General features: G+C 40.1%; 1 protein-coding gene across 2 annotated transcripts in view; it reads right to left on the reverse strand.

Annotated features, from left to right (window-relative positions):
* Positions 1 to 315: 315 nt before the first annotated feature.
* Positions 316 to 13636, reverse strand: part of LOC110003007 (cGMP-inhibited 3',5'-cyclic phosphodiesterase 3A-like) — a 72839-nt gene continuing 59518 nt past the window's right edge. The window contains exons 6-14 of one of the 2 annotated variants that reach the window (XM_065957071.1): positions 12766 to 12914; positions 12480 to 12617; positions 12128 to 12239; positions 11766 to 11879; positions 10989 to 11188; positions 10544 to 10747; positions 8287 to 8448; positions 4258 to 4516; positions 316 to 2629 (exon numbers count right to left, since the gene is read on the reverse strand). In XM_065957071.1, the coding sequence (XP_065813143.1) occupies positions 2316 to 2629; positions 4258 to 4516; positions 8287 to 8448; positions 10544 to 10747; positions 10989 to 11188; positions 11766 to 11879; positions 12128 to 12239; positions 12480 to 12617; positions 12766 to 12914 (1652 nt within the window). In that variant the 3' untranslated portion in view covers positions 316 to 2315. Of the gene's footprint in view, positions 2630 to 4257; positions 4517 to 8286; positions 8449 to 10543; positions 10748 to 10988; positions 11189 to 11747; positions 11880 to 12127; positions 12240 to 12479; positions 12618 to 12765; positions 12915 to 13636 lie in introns of both variants that reach the window. The other variant, XM_029282529.2, reaches the window with a different exon arrangement.

Consider the following 13636-nt stretch of genomic DNA (forward strand, 5'->3'; position numbering starts at 1 on the left):
TCACAAGGAATCATTTGCATCCTTAACATGCAACTGAGCAGCTGGATGTGTGACTGGGTATTCACATGTTTTTGGGGGTTTGGGGATGAAAGCAGGGACAATAATGTGACTTCTAGCAATAAGACATGACATTGGAGTTTTCCTTTACGTTTTGTTCACCATCCTGCATCCTGAACTTTACACTGTTACCATGTTATTTGCTCAGCTGTTATCCTGAGAAATTCCACTTACAAAGTACAAAGTACAAATTATACTTTAGAAACAATGCATTTTATGTCAAAGGGAAATTTGCAGAAGTATTAAAGTGACCACTTTTGTGTGTTTGTGTGTGTGTGTGTGTGTCTCATTTAGAGGCAGGTCAGTGGATACAGCCAGAAATCGGGGTGAGAGAGTGGTGAACGAAATGCGGAAAAGGAGCCACAGGTTGGACCCAAACCCGGGCTTGCACCAACCACCAGGCCACCAACGCCCCTCCTTAATTTATTTGAAAATGACTGGATGAAGGATCAATAAAGTTGCCTTTTAAAGCAGCTAGTGCATTAAGCGATCAGTATCATTAACTGTTGAAAGGAACATTTATTTAATTATAAGTGAGTTTCTGTTGTGTTTTATGTATTTTTGTTGGTTTGTTTTGAGAGCTTGCATGCCAGCGAAAGAACAATCAGCTCATCACTTACACAACTGCCATCGCCTCCGTCGCTTTAAGGTATCTTCTTTTCTTAATGTGAGTATTGTTATTGGTCTATGGGATATTAAATGAACCACATTCACTGCCTGTGTTTCTGATCTGATTTTGAATGTGAGGCAATAAGAAAACAATGACCTAAGAGATTGGCATTCAAAGTTTACAATGTCTTAAGAGTGTGTAAGATTTGTTTTCCCCATTATCAAAACGTGATGGAACATAAGTTTTAAGGCCAACGTGTGGCCAACTTAACCGATTCTTTTGCTGATGGGAAATTCCAAAGAAGACACTTTAAAGACTCGAAGTGTAAAACAAATGTAACAACATATCCCGCTGCTAACGCTGTCATCTTAGCCAATAAGGAAAAGGTGACTTTTACAAGGTTGACAACTTTATATCTGCTTCTACAGTTGATGTTTTCCTGAGGGTTTTAGTTTGGAGTTATTTGCAGTTTCTTTTTATATATAATGAGAGCAAGTATAGATTATAATGAAGCACACTGACAAGACAGAGGACACTGTATTGATGAATTGACCTATTGATTAATCAGTATTGTTTAATACATTATTCTTACTGGTCCTTATATATTTTGTATATAAATGATAACCCGTTTTCCTTTTTTTCCCCCTATATTCAAACACTTTGGCAGTGTTGGTGTAAATTTAGTTGACTGGTTTTTCCTTTTTGGTTTTGTTTGCAGCACAGCCTTACTACTTGCAAAAATCGTTTGTTCTCTCAGTGCTTACCACTGAACAACAACATTTGGGGTGGTCAACCCTCCATGACACTATTCATGTTAGGACTGGAAACCAGAAATGGCTCACCAAGCAGATCATCTGCTTAACTTTTGTTTTATGTCCTCTGAAGAAGAAGTGCGTTAAACAGGCAGACACACTCACACATACACACACATATACACACACACACACAATCAGTAGCCTCTACTGTCGTTGCTAATATGGTAACACTTTAGGTATCAAGAACTTAATTTGGCAACAAATATTGAACAAAAAATGCATAAATATTTGATTTTGTGTGCTAAGCCTGTGGGTGAGTGATTCATTTTGGCAGACGTTGAAAGGAAGAAGATGCGCCAAAGTTCCCTCTTGTGATTGGCTCCTTTTATAATCCATATTTTATATTTTAAAAAACAAACGTATTATGGCCCACGAAAGACCTCAAAAACTCTTGCTAAAATTGAAACACAAGAACGAGTAACTGTGGTGTTTATATATAATTGCATTCAGAAAATAATTATGTATAAATTGGCAGCAAATGTCTGCAGTCCAGTATTACCACGCTGGGTTGAGGTCTGTGCCACCAGTCTTTCTCTCCTCTCGACAGTAGCAAAAAGAGTCTGTATCCCAAGGTACACAAGTAATAGTCCTGTATTGCATTATGGAAAGCTCCTTTAAATGTTTGGTGCAACCAGATATTCAGATCAAATGTGTAAAGCACAAACTTTCCCACCCTGTTTTTCTCTGTATAGGCACACATTTCCCAAACATCTACAGTGTTGTGTCTAAGTGACGTGCTGGCAAAAAACAGGAGTCATTTAATAGGATAAGAAAACAAGAAATACGTCTTCACGTCCTCGCCCTGACCGACTCCATATTTCCCATGAGCCTTTTCACTGTGGGTCCTCATCCTCTAGTTCCTGTGGGGGTTCAGAGTCTTCCTGCGGGGACACAGGCCACTCTGGTTCCTCCAGTCCCTCCTCTGGATCCTCTCCCTCCACCAGCTCCTCTCTGCTGCCTGGCTCCTCCTCCTCCTCGTGAATAGCCAGGATTGGCTCAGCTACATTGTTTAAATGGACTGACTCTGCTCCCTGGCCCGGTTTCGAGGCCTCCTCCGCGATCACCTTCTTCCACATCTCGTGGTTCTCCATCAGGTGCTGCGTGATCTGGCAGAAGACTCTCCTCCTCTTCTTGGGAGCTGCTTTCTCTAGAAAAAAAAAAAAAGAAAAGAAATTGGTTTGATGAATTTGTAATGACTTTAGACAATGAGGTCCTGAACTGAAAACACTAACAACTGCAGCCACTCATCAGAAATCAAAGCCACTGTCTGAACAGTTACACACTCTTGTTTTGTGGTTTGTTGGGCAAGTTTTCATGTAGAATGTAACAATCAGGGTTTTTAACTTTTGTTAAACTGTATGTCCATTCCCTTTTCTCTGTAAAGCATGACATGAAATACTCGGAAGAGACATTCGTCAAGGCGTCAAGGTCAAACCTGGTGTTGCTTCATTGAGGATTAAAGCCTCATTATATTGGCAGCTGCTCAACTAACTGAATCATACCAGTGCCCTGCTCCTTAATTTAATGTTCAAATTGTATTTCACATAAATGTGAAACTTTGTTGGAAGGATATGTTGTTTGAGTTACAAACAATCTAAATGCACTGTGTTTCTCCACGGCTAGAGTAAGGCCTTAACTTATAACATATCTAAAAAGTTTCCTGATGAGATGCGTCGTAATCTAGTCCTGACCTGCAACTTTCTTTATTAACTTTCTTTAAGATTATATAAGGCTTTCAAAGCTGGGATTCTAAATGTCTTAACAGTACACGTTTTTAGTGTTAGAGGTGAAGTAGGTTCTTTTATTAAAACACACAGTAGCTGTTTTCACACATGCACACCGGATAATACCTAGATAATTACAGGAGGAACGCTCCAGAGATTCTCCCGACCTAGCTGTTCACATATGCTCCTCACAGCGGGGGGACTTTCCCTGTCAGAGGGGAGGGGTCGCGGGGGGTTTCCTGAGGTAAGACGTGATGTAACTAAACAACGCGGAAGTAGCAGCCGAAGCAACAGAGTCCGCTACACAACGTTATAATGAGAATATTTGCCTTTATATCAATGCTATGTGTAATCCAATGGAATGACAACATCCACAAAAGAGAGGAGAACAACATACTGAGGAACAGAAAACATAATGCAGCCGTTTAATTACGTGCATGGAGATCGTAGTGGTCGTGTGCAGACACTTTAGCCGGTCACTGTATATAATTGTCATTCTCTTTCTATTGGCTCGAGTTGAAATCTCCGGAGTATATGCTGCCGCGTTCAGACATCAGCTCACTCTGACTTTTCTGCAGAAAAAATACTCGGGGTAGCCAAATCTCCAGAGTTTTTCAGGAGATTTCTGTATGTGTGAAAAGGGTTATTGTTGCCTTTGAAGACATTTTATTCAGTTTGACTCTCCGACTGTAAATCCACCCTGCTTAAAGAGCCTGCATTAAAACTAGTAATAAAGTCTATTTTGTGTCTAACAGGCATAAACCAATGAATACAAATAAAATCATCTTCTTATAAACACTGTTTTGATGAATGAGCTGATGATACTGTAATGCCACTACTATTTGCGGTAACTCTTACCAAATTATTTACTTTTCAGATTCAATAACGTGCCCAACACAGATTATACGCAGCAAAACCCACCAGACTAGTTTATTTCCCATGATTCATAGCAGACAGGGCTGTTGACATCTTGCAGCATGTTTCTAATCATTTCACTTCCAGCTTGCAGCCACTTCCAGCTTATAGCGTAGTTTAAGACCACAGTGCTTACGTGATGCTTCTGAGCAGGTTGATGCGTCTTCCTCTGCAGTGTCCTCCTCCTCTTCCTCTTCGTTCTCCGTTATGTCCGGCTCCTCTGCATCTGGGCTGGGTTCCACCCATCGTCCAGGTATGAGGAAGGCCGAGTCGTAGGAATTGCACAGCGGTCCCACGATATGTGTGATGAACGACTCTTGGAGTTTGGCCAGCTGTGGTGCTGCTCGGTCCATGAAAGGGCTGATTGGAAGGCCTTGGCTGGACTCCTCATCTCCCTACAAATTAAAACCCACATTAGTGCCAAATAATTATTAGCTGAATATATGCACGATTGATATTCCAATGGATAGTCCATTCCAAAAGAGCTGAGTCATTCGGACCACACTGAATGAGTAGGATGATGTGTAGCTTTCATCCAACAAGTCTGATTTTCTTTAAGTAAGAATGTGATGATTAATGCCAACTGCAGCTAAGAGAATTACTGTCAGCAGTTGTTGAATGGCCTTAAAAACCAGCCAGAGACCTGTTATTCACCATGACAATCAATGACCTCTTTACACCCCTCTTTCATGTCTCTAACCCACAGCATGTGTGCAGATAGTGAAAGTTCACTTTTTGTGGTCAGGATGAAATTAAAGGAAATATTTTATTTGACAGTTTTGTAATTTCTTAATAAGTTTCCTTCAAAGAAGTCTTTAATTTGATACTCTTAAACAAGAGAAAAGAGACATACAGTATGTGGAGACAGTTTGATCCACTGTGTCGCTTAAAGAGGCTATATGTAACTTTCAAAAATACTGCGTTTTTAGTGACACCGCAGGCCGTTAGGCGAACTGCACCAGTAACCTGTTGCTCGCTCTCGTGGAAAATTCGACCCGAGGAAAAATTGTATACAGGCAACACAGATAGACAGTGGACATCTACTTTTTCACATCAGTTAACCGTTCGCTCATTAATGGGGGATAAAAAACGATTTATACATGTAAAAAGTTACATATAGGTCCTTTAAAGGTGCACTATGTAGTTTTGGTATATAAATGTGAAAGTTGGAGTGTACAGATTCTGGAATGATCCAGCTTGATGTGTTCATCACTTGAGTGAAGAACTTACTTTACTCTTCAGACTCAGAGGATTTTTTTCACTCAAGTGATAAACACATCAAGCCTACTTTTCATCTATGAAGGACATGTTCGATTGTCTTCTTGCCCGCACATGAAAAAACATTTTTGCATATTTAGCTGAACTGCTGTCAGCTAGTAACACAAACCAATTAACTTTGAAGTAAATAACCTGCATACGTCTTTGTTTCCTGTGTATTCAGAACATTATTCAACTTTCCTCAGGGTTTCAAATTTCATTGAGTTACTGTTTATGAAATTCAGCAGCTTGTGTGCTGTATATGATATCTGTATGGAAGGGGATGAACAACAGCTATACAGCAAGGTTTCCTGGTTGCCTTGGTAACTAACCCCAAAGTGTAATCCCATACACTATACAGTGGAAAGTCTTTGTTCCTGCAGAGTACAGAGCTAATAATGTAGGAGCAGAAAAGATTGGATATCAAGAGGATTGGCAACTTGATGGAATTTCCTGACAGATAAACGGACATGAATGGTTTGAAAACACGAGGAGGGGTGCTGTCACAATGACGACATCCTACACAGATGGGCATTGTAAAGTTAGCTTTTGTATAACTACTGCCTGATGCCAACACCTCTTCTAATTCAGCTGTGCAAATAAATACAAGATGAATATTCAAAAATACAAATATTCATATTGCTCAGCGGGACTCCCAGCAGTTGTAAAATGTGCACATTTGAATCCCACAGATGTAACCAGTATTATGATACTGATGTTCGACACCCACATCATGGCTCACACATCATAATCAATTAAAAAAAAGCCTTTCAGCATGGTGAACAAATCTCATCCCGAGGGGCTCTGTCGACATGTTTCCTGATCCATTACAAAGTGCTTGTGCGAGTGTATGCTTTGTATACATGCCTGAGCATGTTCTGTATAGAGGAGGAGTTGTATTGCTCTGCTGCTTTTTTTTCAAGGTTGTCGCTCTCTCACAGCTGTAATCAGAGGCTGCTGCTCCTGAATGACAGTTGCCTGGGCAGCTTGCATGCATCACCACAACCAGCAGCAGCAGCAGCAGTACTACAACATGCTGACAATGAGGAACATTTCTCCAGCACTCTGTTACTCCTCGCATAGACCGCTGAGTGGCCTTCAACAAGATGGTTGTGTCCCCTTGCTGAAGGAGCAGGGTACATAAAGGATCGGAGCTTGACCCTGATGCAATTAGCAGCAGAGATTGGCAGCCAGTCAATGCCAAGGTACATACTGTTACAAAGGTGGCTGAGGGTGGCCTTATAGGCTGAATGCTGGACTAGATCCTGTTTGTTATAGCAGCCTGTACACTCAGTGGCCACTTTAATACTAATGCAATCTAATTGTATTCAATACAACTGTTCTCCCATAAACCCTGCTTTTATAATGGCTGTAATAATATGTTTTAAGCAGTGTCATAGAGGTTAAGTCAACTCTGTGTATTAAGGTCTAAGTAAGTGGTGTTGTTTTGCTTTACTGCACTTTGTTCACTTGTGTTTCTAACATTCAGAACCCCTCATGCATGTCTTGGTGAAAGACTAAAAGTTAGTATTGCCTTTCAATCATAATGTAATTGAACACTTATTATGGCTTATTGACAAAGAGTTTGGACCATCTAAGTTTTGACTCATTCATAAAAAAATAGGCATGAAATAATGCATGTCTTTAAAGTAGAAGTTAGGTCAGAGTTGATGTATTGACTTAACTTAACTGTACAGGTACACTTAAAAATGTCGTATTAAAACTAAGGCTGGGATGACACATGATTTTATTACATTGACAAAAAAAAAACATAGTTGTGATTATTTACTTTTTTGCAGTTAGAGCAAATTGAAACACACAACTGCAAAGTAAACTGCACTTTAAATCTCTTTGTATATATATTATCACATCTAGGTTTTGGAATTTGTCTGCCTTTATTGATTTAAATTGTTTTCTGTGGTGTTTTTTATCAAAGTGTTTTTAAAAATGTAATTCTAAGGTTGTTATTATTTTTGCCATACTACATTGCATGGGAAAACTAATTCCTGCAGGATGAATAACTTTTTCTTTGGCTTATGTAAATGCTGTATACATTTAAAATATGATGTAAGTGTACAGATGTATGAATCCTGTCAGGTATGACAGCTCTTCCTTAAATAACAACTCTCAGAGGAGCACTGCCTTCACTAAATCAGGATGTCAGGAGATTCAGTCTCTCTTGACAAATGTGTTAAAGGGAGTGAAATCCAAAATGCTTCAATGCAAAGCCTTCATGAAGAAAAAAAAAAGAATTAGAGCAGAACCCTATATTTTAATATATGTATATTTGCTGTCTGTATATTAGTCTCTATGGACTTGAAGGTGGATTTGTGTGAAACATGCAGCACAGAGCTCTTCTGGTCCTCTACTCTATTTCATTTTAAATGTTTGGTGAGACAGTTTGAGGTTGGGGTTATTAATTGTGGTACAACAAGCTTTATTTTGATCACTGTTGTGCTTCTTAAGATAAATCATATAGACGAAGCACCTAGGTGCTGAAAGTGTAAGTCAGCTGGTATCTTTCATTTAAGCTTTTGAAATTCTTATTTGCTTTCTGACAAAATAGATAAAAAATAAAAAAAAAATAGGTCAAAGGTCAGATCTTGTTGACATGTTATTCTTTCGTCATATGGAGATGAATATTATAGTATTCTATAATGTTTTGGTTAAAGGTACATAATACGTTATGTAAGAATAAATTAAATATAATCAAACAGTTAATATAATTTATTGAAGAGTTAAAACTCTGACTCCTCAGTATGATTTAGTATTGCAGATGAGTGTATGGGACTGTGATGTATTATCCTGTGCAGGTGTTCCCCCCTTCACAGAAACATGACAGCACATTGATCTTCAGTTTAACAAATACAAATGAGGTCTAAGTTCCCATCCGAGTCGCTTCACACACCTGCTCATAGAACTCGTTGACAATGCCCTCTGTCCACTGCAGGTGCAGCTCCTTACACTTCAGAGGCCCATTGATGTCGGCCAGTTTAATGCACATCTGGCACACCAGCAACCTGTCGTTCTCGTTCGACCAATCAATACCCGTGGATGGATCGTCACCCACCTGAGGGAATAAGCATCAGATATGTTGACCATTAACAAATTCAAACATGAACATAGACACAAGCACGGTAGATATGTTGATATTAAAATAACCTTACGCACAAGAACAGCGGCTCAAAGTTTGTAACTTCAAATTATGAAGAGAGTTTATTAATCAGGGAGAAGGAGAACAACAATAGAATTCACTCCATATGAGACAAAGAAATAAGAGTGTTACTGAGAAGCTTCCATCTGTTCTGTTTAGGTCACAAACAACTCTGTTTCTGAAATATGTTAACATTTATTAGAAGGGTGAAGTGCATAATAAAATATGCTTTAATTAAATCATGTCCTCTTGAAGTTTCTGAAGATTGTTAGTTATGCATTTATTTATGTGACCGAACAGTTTATTTCCATGAATGTTGCAACATCAAACAAAAGCAGTTAAAGCTTGTGTTGTGTTGGGGCGGCATGTAGCTTAGGCTGTAGGGACTTGGGTTGGGAATCTTTAAGTTGGTCTGGTTGCAGGAGAGGTGCCAGGCCACCTCACGAGTACTGCTGAGGTGCCCTAGAGCAAGGCACCGAACCCCCAACAACTCTGGTGCGCTGCTCTGTGTAGCAGTGTGTAGCAATCTGACATCTCTCCACTAATGCTTGTGCACAGGTCGTGTTTGTGAATGTTTGTGTTTCAGGCCTATGTGTGAGAAAAGCATGTCTCTCAATAACAGAGTTTAAAACTAGAATTTTCCTAAGGGATAAAATAAAAAAATAACATCTGTAAATAAATATATATATCTATAAATAAATATATATATATATTTATTTATTTATTTATATATTTACCTCAACACTGCTTGAATGAAATTTGTATTTCTACTTTCCTTCATTAGATTCATATCTAGTGAAAGAGGATCACTGAGTCCCTCCCAGAGTCTTATCTTCCTCACTTAATAACTCAGGAAAATGAAGAGATCAAGTGCCAAACTGGATAGGTACTTCACAGAAATCTAATTTCTCCTTTTACTTCCAGGAAGATCAGAGCAGGGTGAGCAGCAGTCGGACACACTGCAGTTACTTTTGCTGCCCAGCTAATGAGCGCAATACTGGCTGGCAGGCCTCGGCCATGAAGCCTCACCACTGTACTAATAATCAGAATAGAAAACCCAAGACTCTCCAATCTAAGGCCAACATCCTGTCTGCACATAAACCAGTAAGTGAAGAGCCGCAGGGCGCTTTGTGTTTTTTCACTTGACAGGAACATACTGCGGTAATCTGCAATGTTCTCAACATAAAGACTTGTTCCTAGAAAACCACTGGACATTTCCCTTTCAATAAAGCCTACACAGAACATGTGACTCACAAAGCTGATATGCTGGCATCGACCCAAACCCCCCTTTAAAACTGCTAAAAGTTCCCATGCAATGAAAATAGATAACTAATTTATAAATTTATTTCATAGTATTTGTGCTAATTGTTACCTTTTTGTTAGTATCTGGCATAACAATGTAAAAAAAAGTGTTAGATGTAAATAATGATATTTTGGGTTCATCAGTGGTAATCTCATCCTGCACTCCAGGAAGATTATTAACTTTGCATCCAATAAAACACTCTTCTCAATATTTCCCCCTCATGGCACAGAAACAACAAGCTAACTTGCAGTTATTAGTCATCACTGTGTTTTTGTTTGGATTTTTTAACACATCTATTACTATGGTAATCAATAAATACAATTTATATTTCTCTATCTTCACACTTTTTAAGGAACATGTCAAATAAAGAAACAAACAATCTGACAGGTTTTTAGCTGCAATCTTTTTTTCTTTTGAAAGACCTATTTTTGGGCTTTTTTTGCTTTGAGGAAAGTGGATATAGCAGAAAAACCGGGGAGAGAAGGTGTAAGGAATGACATGTGAGAAAGAAGCCACAGGCTGGACTTGAACCTTGCCGCCCATTTGGAGGACCATAGCCTCCGAACATGGGGCGCGACCTAACCACTAGGCCATCTGCGCCCCTAAGTTGCGATCATTCATAACAATATCTATGAAGCTCTTCAGTTTAGTTCTTCCGTCATTTCAGTTCATTATTTTCTGTCGAACAATTACATTTTTTAGAAATACCTTGGCATTGAACTCTGCCAGGAAGTCAAAATGCTTCTTCAGATCAGTTGCGAGTATGGCCTCAATGACCAGGAAACGAAATCGCTTGAATTCCACGTGGTCCAAATTAACAAGGAAGTTGAACTCCGTCCGGGACATGAAGAGGTTCCAGGCTGAGGCAGCGTGGTGGTTTTCCAGGACGGATCGATCGTTGTAGAGCACCGCCTGCAAAACACACAGACGCTTTCAGTTGAAAATAAAAATAAAAGCCTACTCATCAATCAGAAAATGTACAATTACAATTCTATAAGGGAATATGAAAAAGAAAACACTTTTAATTGAATCATTGTCTTGTATATAACAAAGAAAATCTGAGTCTGGAAAAGCAAGCAACCCCCCCCCCCCCCCCCCCCCTTTGATCCTTATCAGATACTGTCTGATACCATAAGCTGCATAGCATTAGTACCTGTGGAGCGCTGGTGGCCACAAGGAAAGCATTGGTCCGGCCCGGGTGGTCGTAGTCGTGCATGGCAGCGGCCACGTAGAGGGCCATTAGCTCCAGAGCCGGTATGAGTCCTGACAAGCAGCCGTAACCGTCCTCTGACACAGTGTAGGTCTTTGAAACCAGGAAGCCCATGTGACTGTGTGTTATTCCACTGTCAGAGTCTGGCCGCAGGGGAACAGGCAGTGTGAGGAAGGATTTTCAAAATATATACTGTACTTTTAAGAGTGCATACCTTAACACACAAGAATGAACACACAAAAAAAAACACTCACACACACACACTTAAAAACTGAAATCCCCTTATACAGTATGTGGATCAAAGGGATGGCCCTAGTAAGGCATACAAATGAGGTTATGAAAATATGAGTGAGAGGGAACTCTAATCTGCCTGCAATTTCATGCTGGCTAGACATCTAGACTTCAAATAATATTTGGAATGTCAATGCAAGTGCCAAAAGCCTGAGAAAGATAAGATAAAGTGCGAGTAGGATAAGAACACACTCTCCTGCAGGTTTGACACTCTCACATTAATGAGATCCCTCACTGTAATGCTGCAGGCACACAGGAGAATCATGAAGTCTGACCTACATATTGACAGTTTTTAAGGAAATTAATTACTTTCAAAAGTCGGAAAAAGTTTTTTTTTTTAAATTGAAGACAAGACACACTGACACAATACACAAACACCTCCATCATCAGTGCACGTCTGCATGTATGTACCTGTACAATCAGACACACCTGAGTCACTGGCAGAGCTGTGGTCAGCTATGAGGCTAGGCAGACCCGGCACAGCCTGCGTTGTGAGGTACCACACTGCATGAAGAACGTCTGTGGCGTGGACCCTGTTGTGATCTGAGTGAGAAGACAAAAAAAACCGTCTGATAAGTGTGTGTCATGTTCTCCACCAGGAGGCACTGTTGGTCAACTAATGTAGCTTGTCACAACATAACGGCTGAATACAGGCATATATGACCAACACTTTAAAACTGTGCAACATCTCCCTCTAGTGGCTGTTTTTGATCATTACAGCTGCAAACAAAGGTTAGAGTCAAACTCAGCCAAAATCAAAAACAAAGAAGGTCAGAGATGTCCAAGCTTACATGGTATGTCTCTGTAACCGTTTTCAAGGGCATGGAAGTAGTTCATGAATTCTTTGACTGGGATTTTGAAGGTTTCAAACAGGCCAGTGTCTTCAAAGAGCCTGTAGGCGACCTAAAAACAAACAAAAAAAGGCTTACTGACAGAAAGACTGTGAACACCAGCAGGCTTGGATCAACACAATGCAAGTCTTATTATTCATGAATGCAAATGCAAATCTCAGCAGTTCCTTATATTTGAGCATTTTATTGCTTAAATGTTGACAAATCTGGCGTATCATTCTGCAATTTATCAATCCACTCCACTCCTGACTGACCTCTGACAATTCCCTTTCGAGCGTTCTGTTGTGCCTACCTGACTGAGGATGCGCCCACATTTCCCGTTGGTTTTCTCCATCATTGTGAAGATGGGGAAGTTCCAATTGTTTAGCTGACTCATCAAGGGCTCTAAGTCCTCCATTAATAACGGTTCTGGAGCCAGAATGGGTTTGTCCTGTGCAGGGGACACATGATGAGAAGTGGTGAGACAAGTAGATGCAATAAAAATAATGCATGCTCCAATTTAACAGTGTGATTGTACATTTACTGCCTCTCATTAACAGCGTTATGCTGCATTAGCAGAGATTCTGTCCTTGCTTTACCTCCGGAGGTATTAGTGGGTGGAGGATGACATTCTGGGCGGGGTTTTTCCCCTCCTCTGCGTCCTCCTCTGTTTGGGCTACATCACTGCTGTCACTGTGGTTGGCTTCGTGGGTGCTGTCATAGTCTGATGACACAACCACTTGGTCCTCTGCCAGGAGAGGGAAAACAAAGAGATGTCACCCTGCGGCTTCAGAGGAAAAATCCCCTCTCTATTAATCTCTTTAATATGATGCCTATTGTCACTTTTTTGGGAGGGTGTTTAATTCACATCTCATTAATCCACTTTCCCTAATCCCTTTCTGTAATCAAAAACTAGAAGTCCCAGAGAAGGTGAGCAGTCGCTTGTGTTAGCACTGGTAAATTCTGTGTTCACTGCCCACACTCAAGACATGCAGAGTGTCTGCATCACGAGTTAATACCGTCAGAAAAAAATGTTATGTCTGTATTTTAATGCTGTATTTTCAGCTGACTGGTTGCTAAATACTGTGCCAAAAGGGTGAGGTGTTAAGATTGTTTTGCCCTGTGACCTAAAGCTGAAAGATATATATATCTTGAATGTAACTTGACTTTACATCACAATAAATTGGTTTAGTCATTAAGTTGTTGTGAGTTGTACTCCTCTCGGGTAGGATGGTCTGCTCTGGCTCTAGGTGCTTTATATATAAAGCCATTCTTGGTTTACTTCCACCCTATGGATGTGTTTTTATCATGCAGAAAAGTACCGGACAGTACTCATTGTGTCCCCAGGACCGCTTTATGCTCTATGTCCCAAACACTTGGACAGAAATTCAGGAAAAGGGCTTTTGTGGTATTGTTCACCCTCAGCCTGGGATCTGTTGCAGAATGATTTGAAACTCAAAGAGCTGGTGT

This window comes from Labrus bergylta, chromosome 7, assembly GCF_963930695.1.
Source record: "Labrus bergylta chromosome 7, fLabBer1.1, whole genome shotgun sequence".
NCBI lineage: Eukaryota > Metazoa > Chordata > Actinopteri > Labriformes > Labridae > Labrus > Labrus bergylta.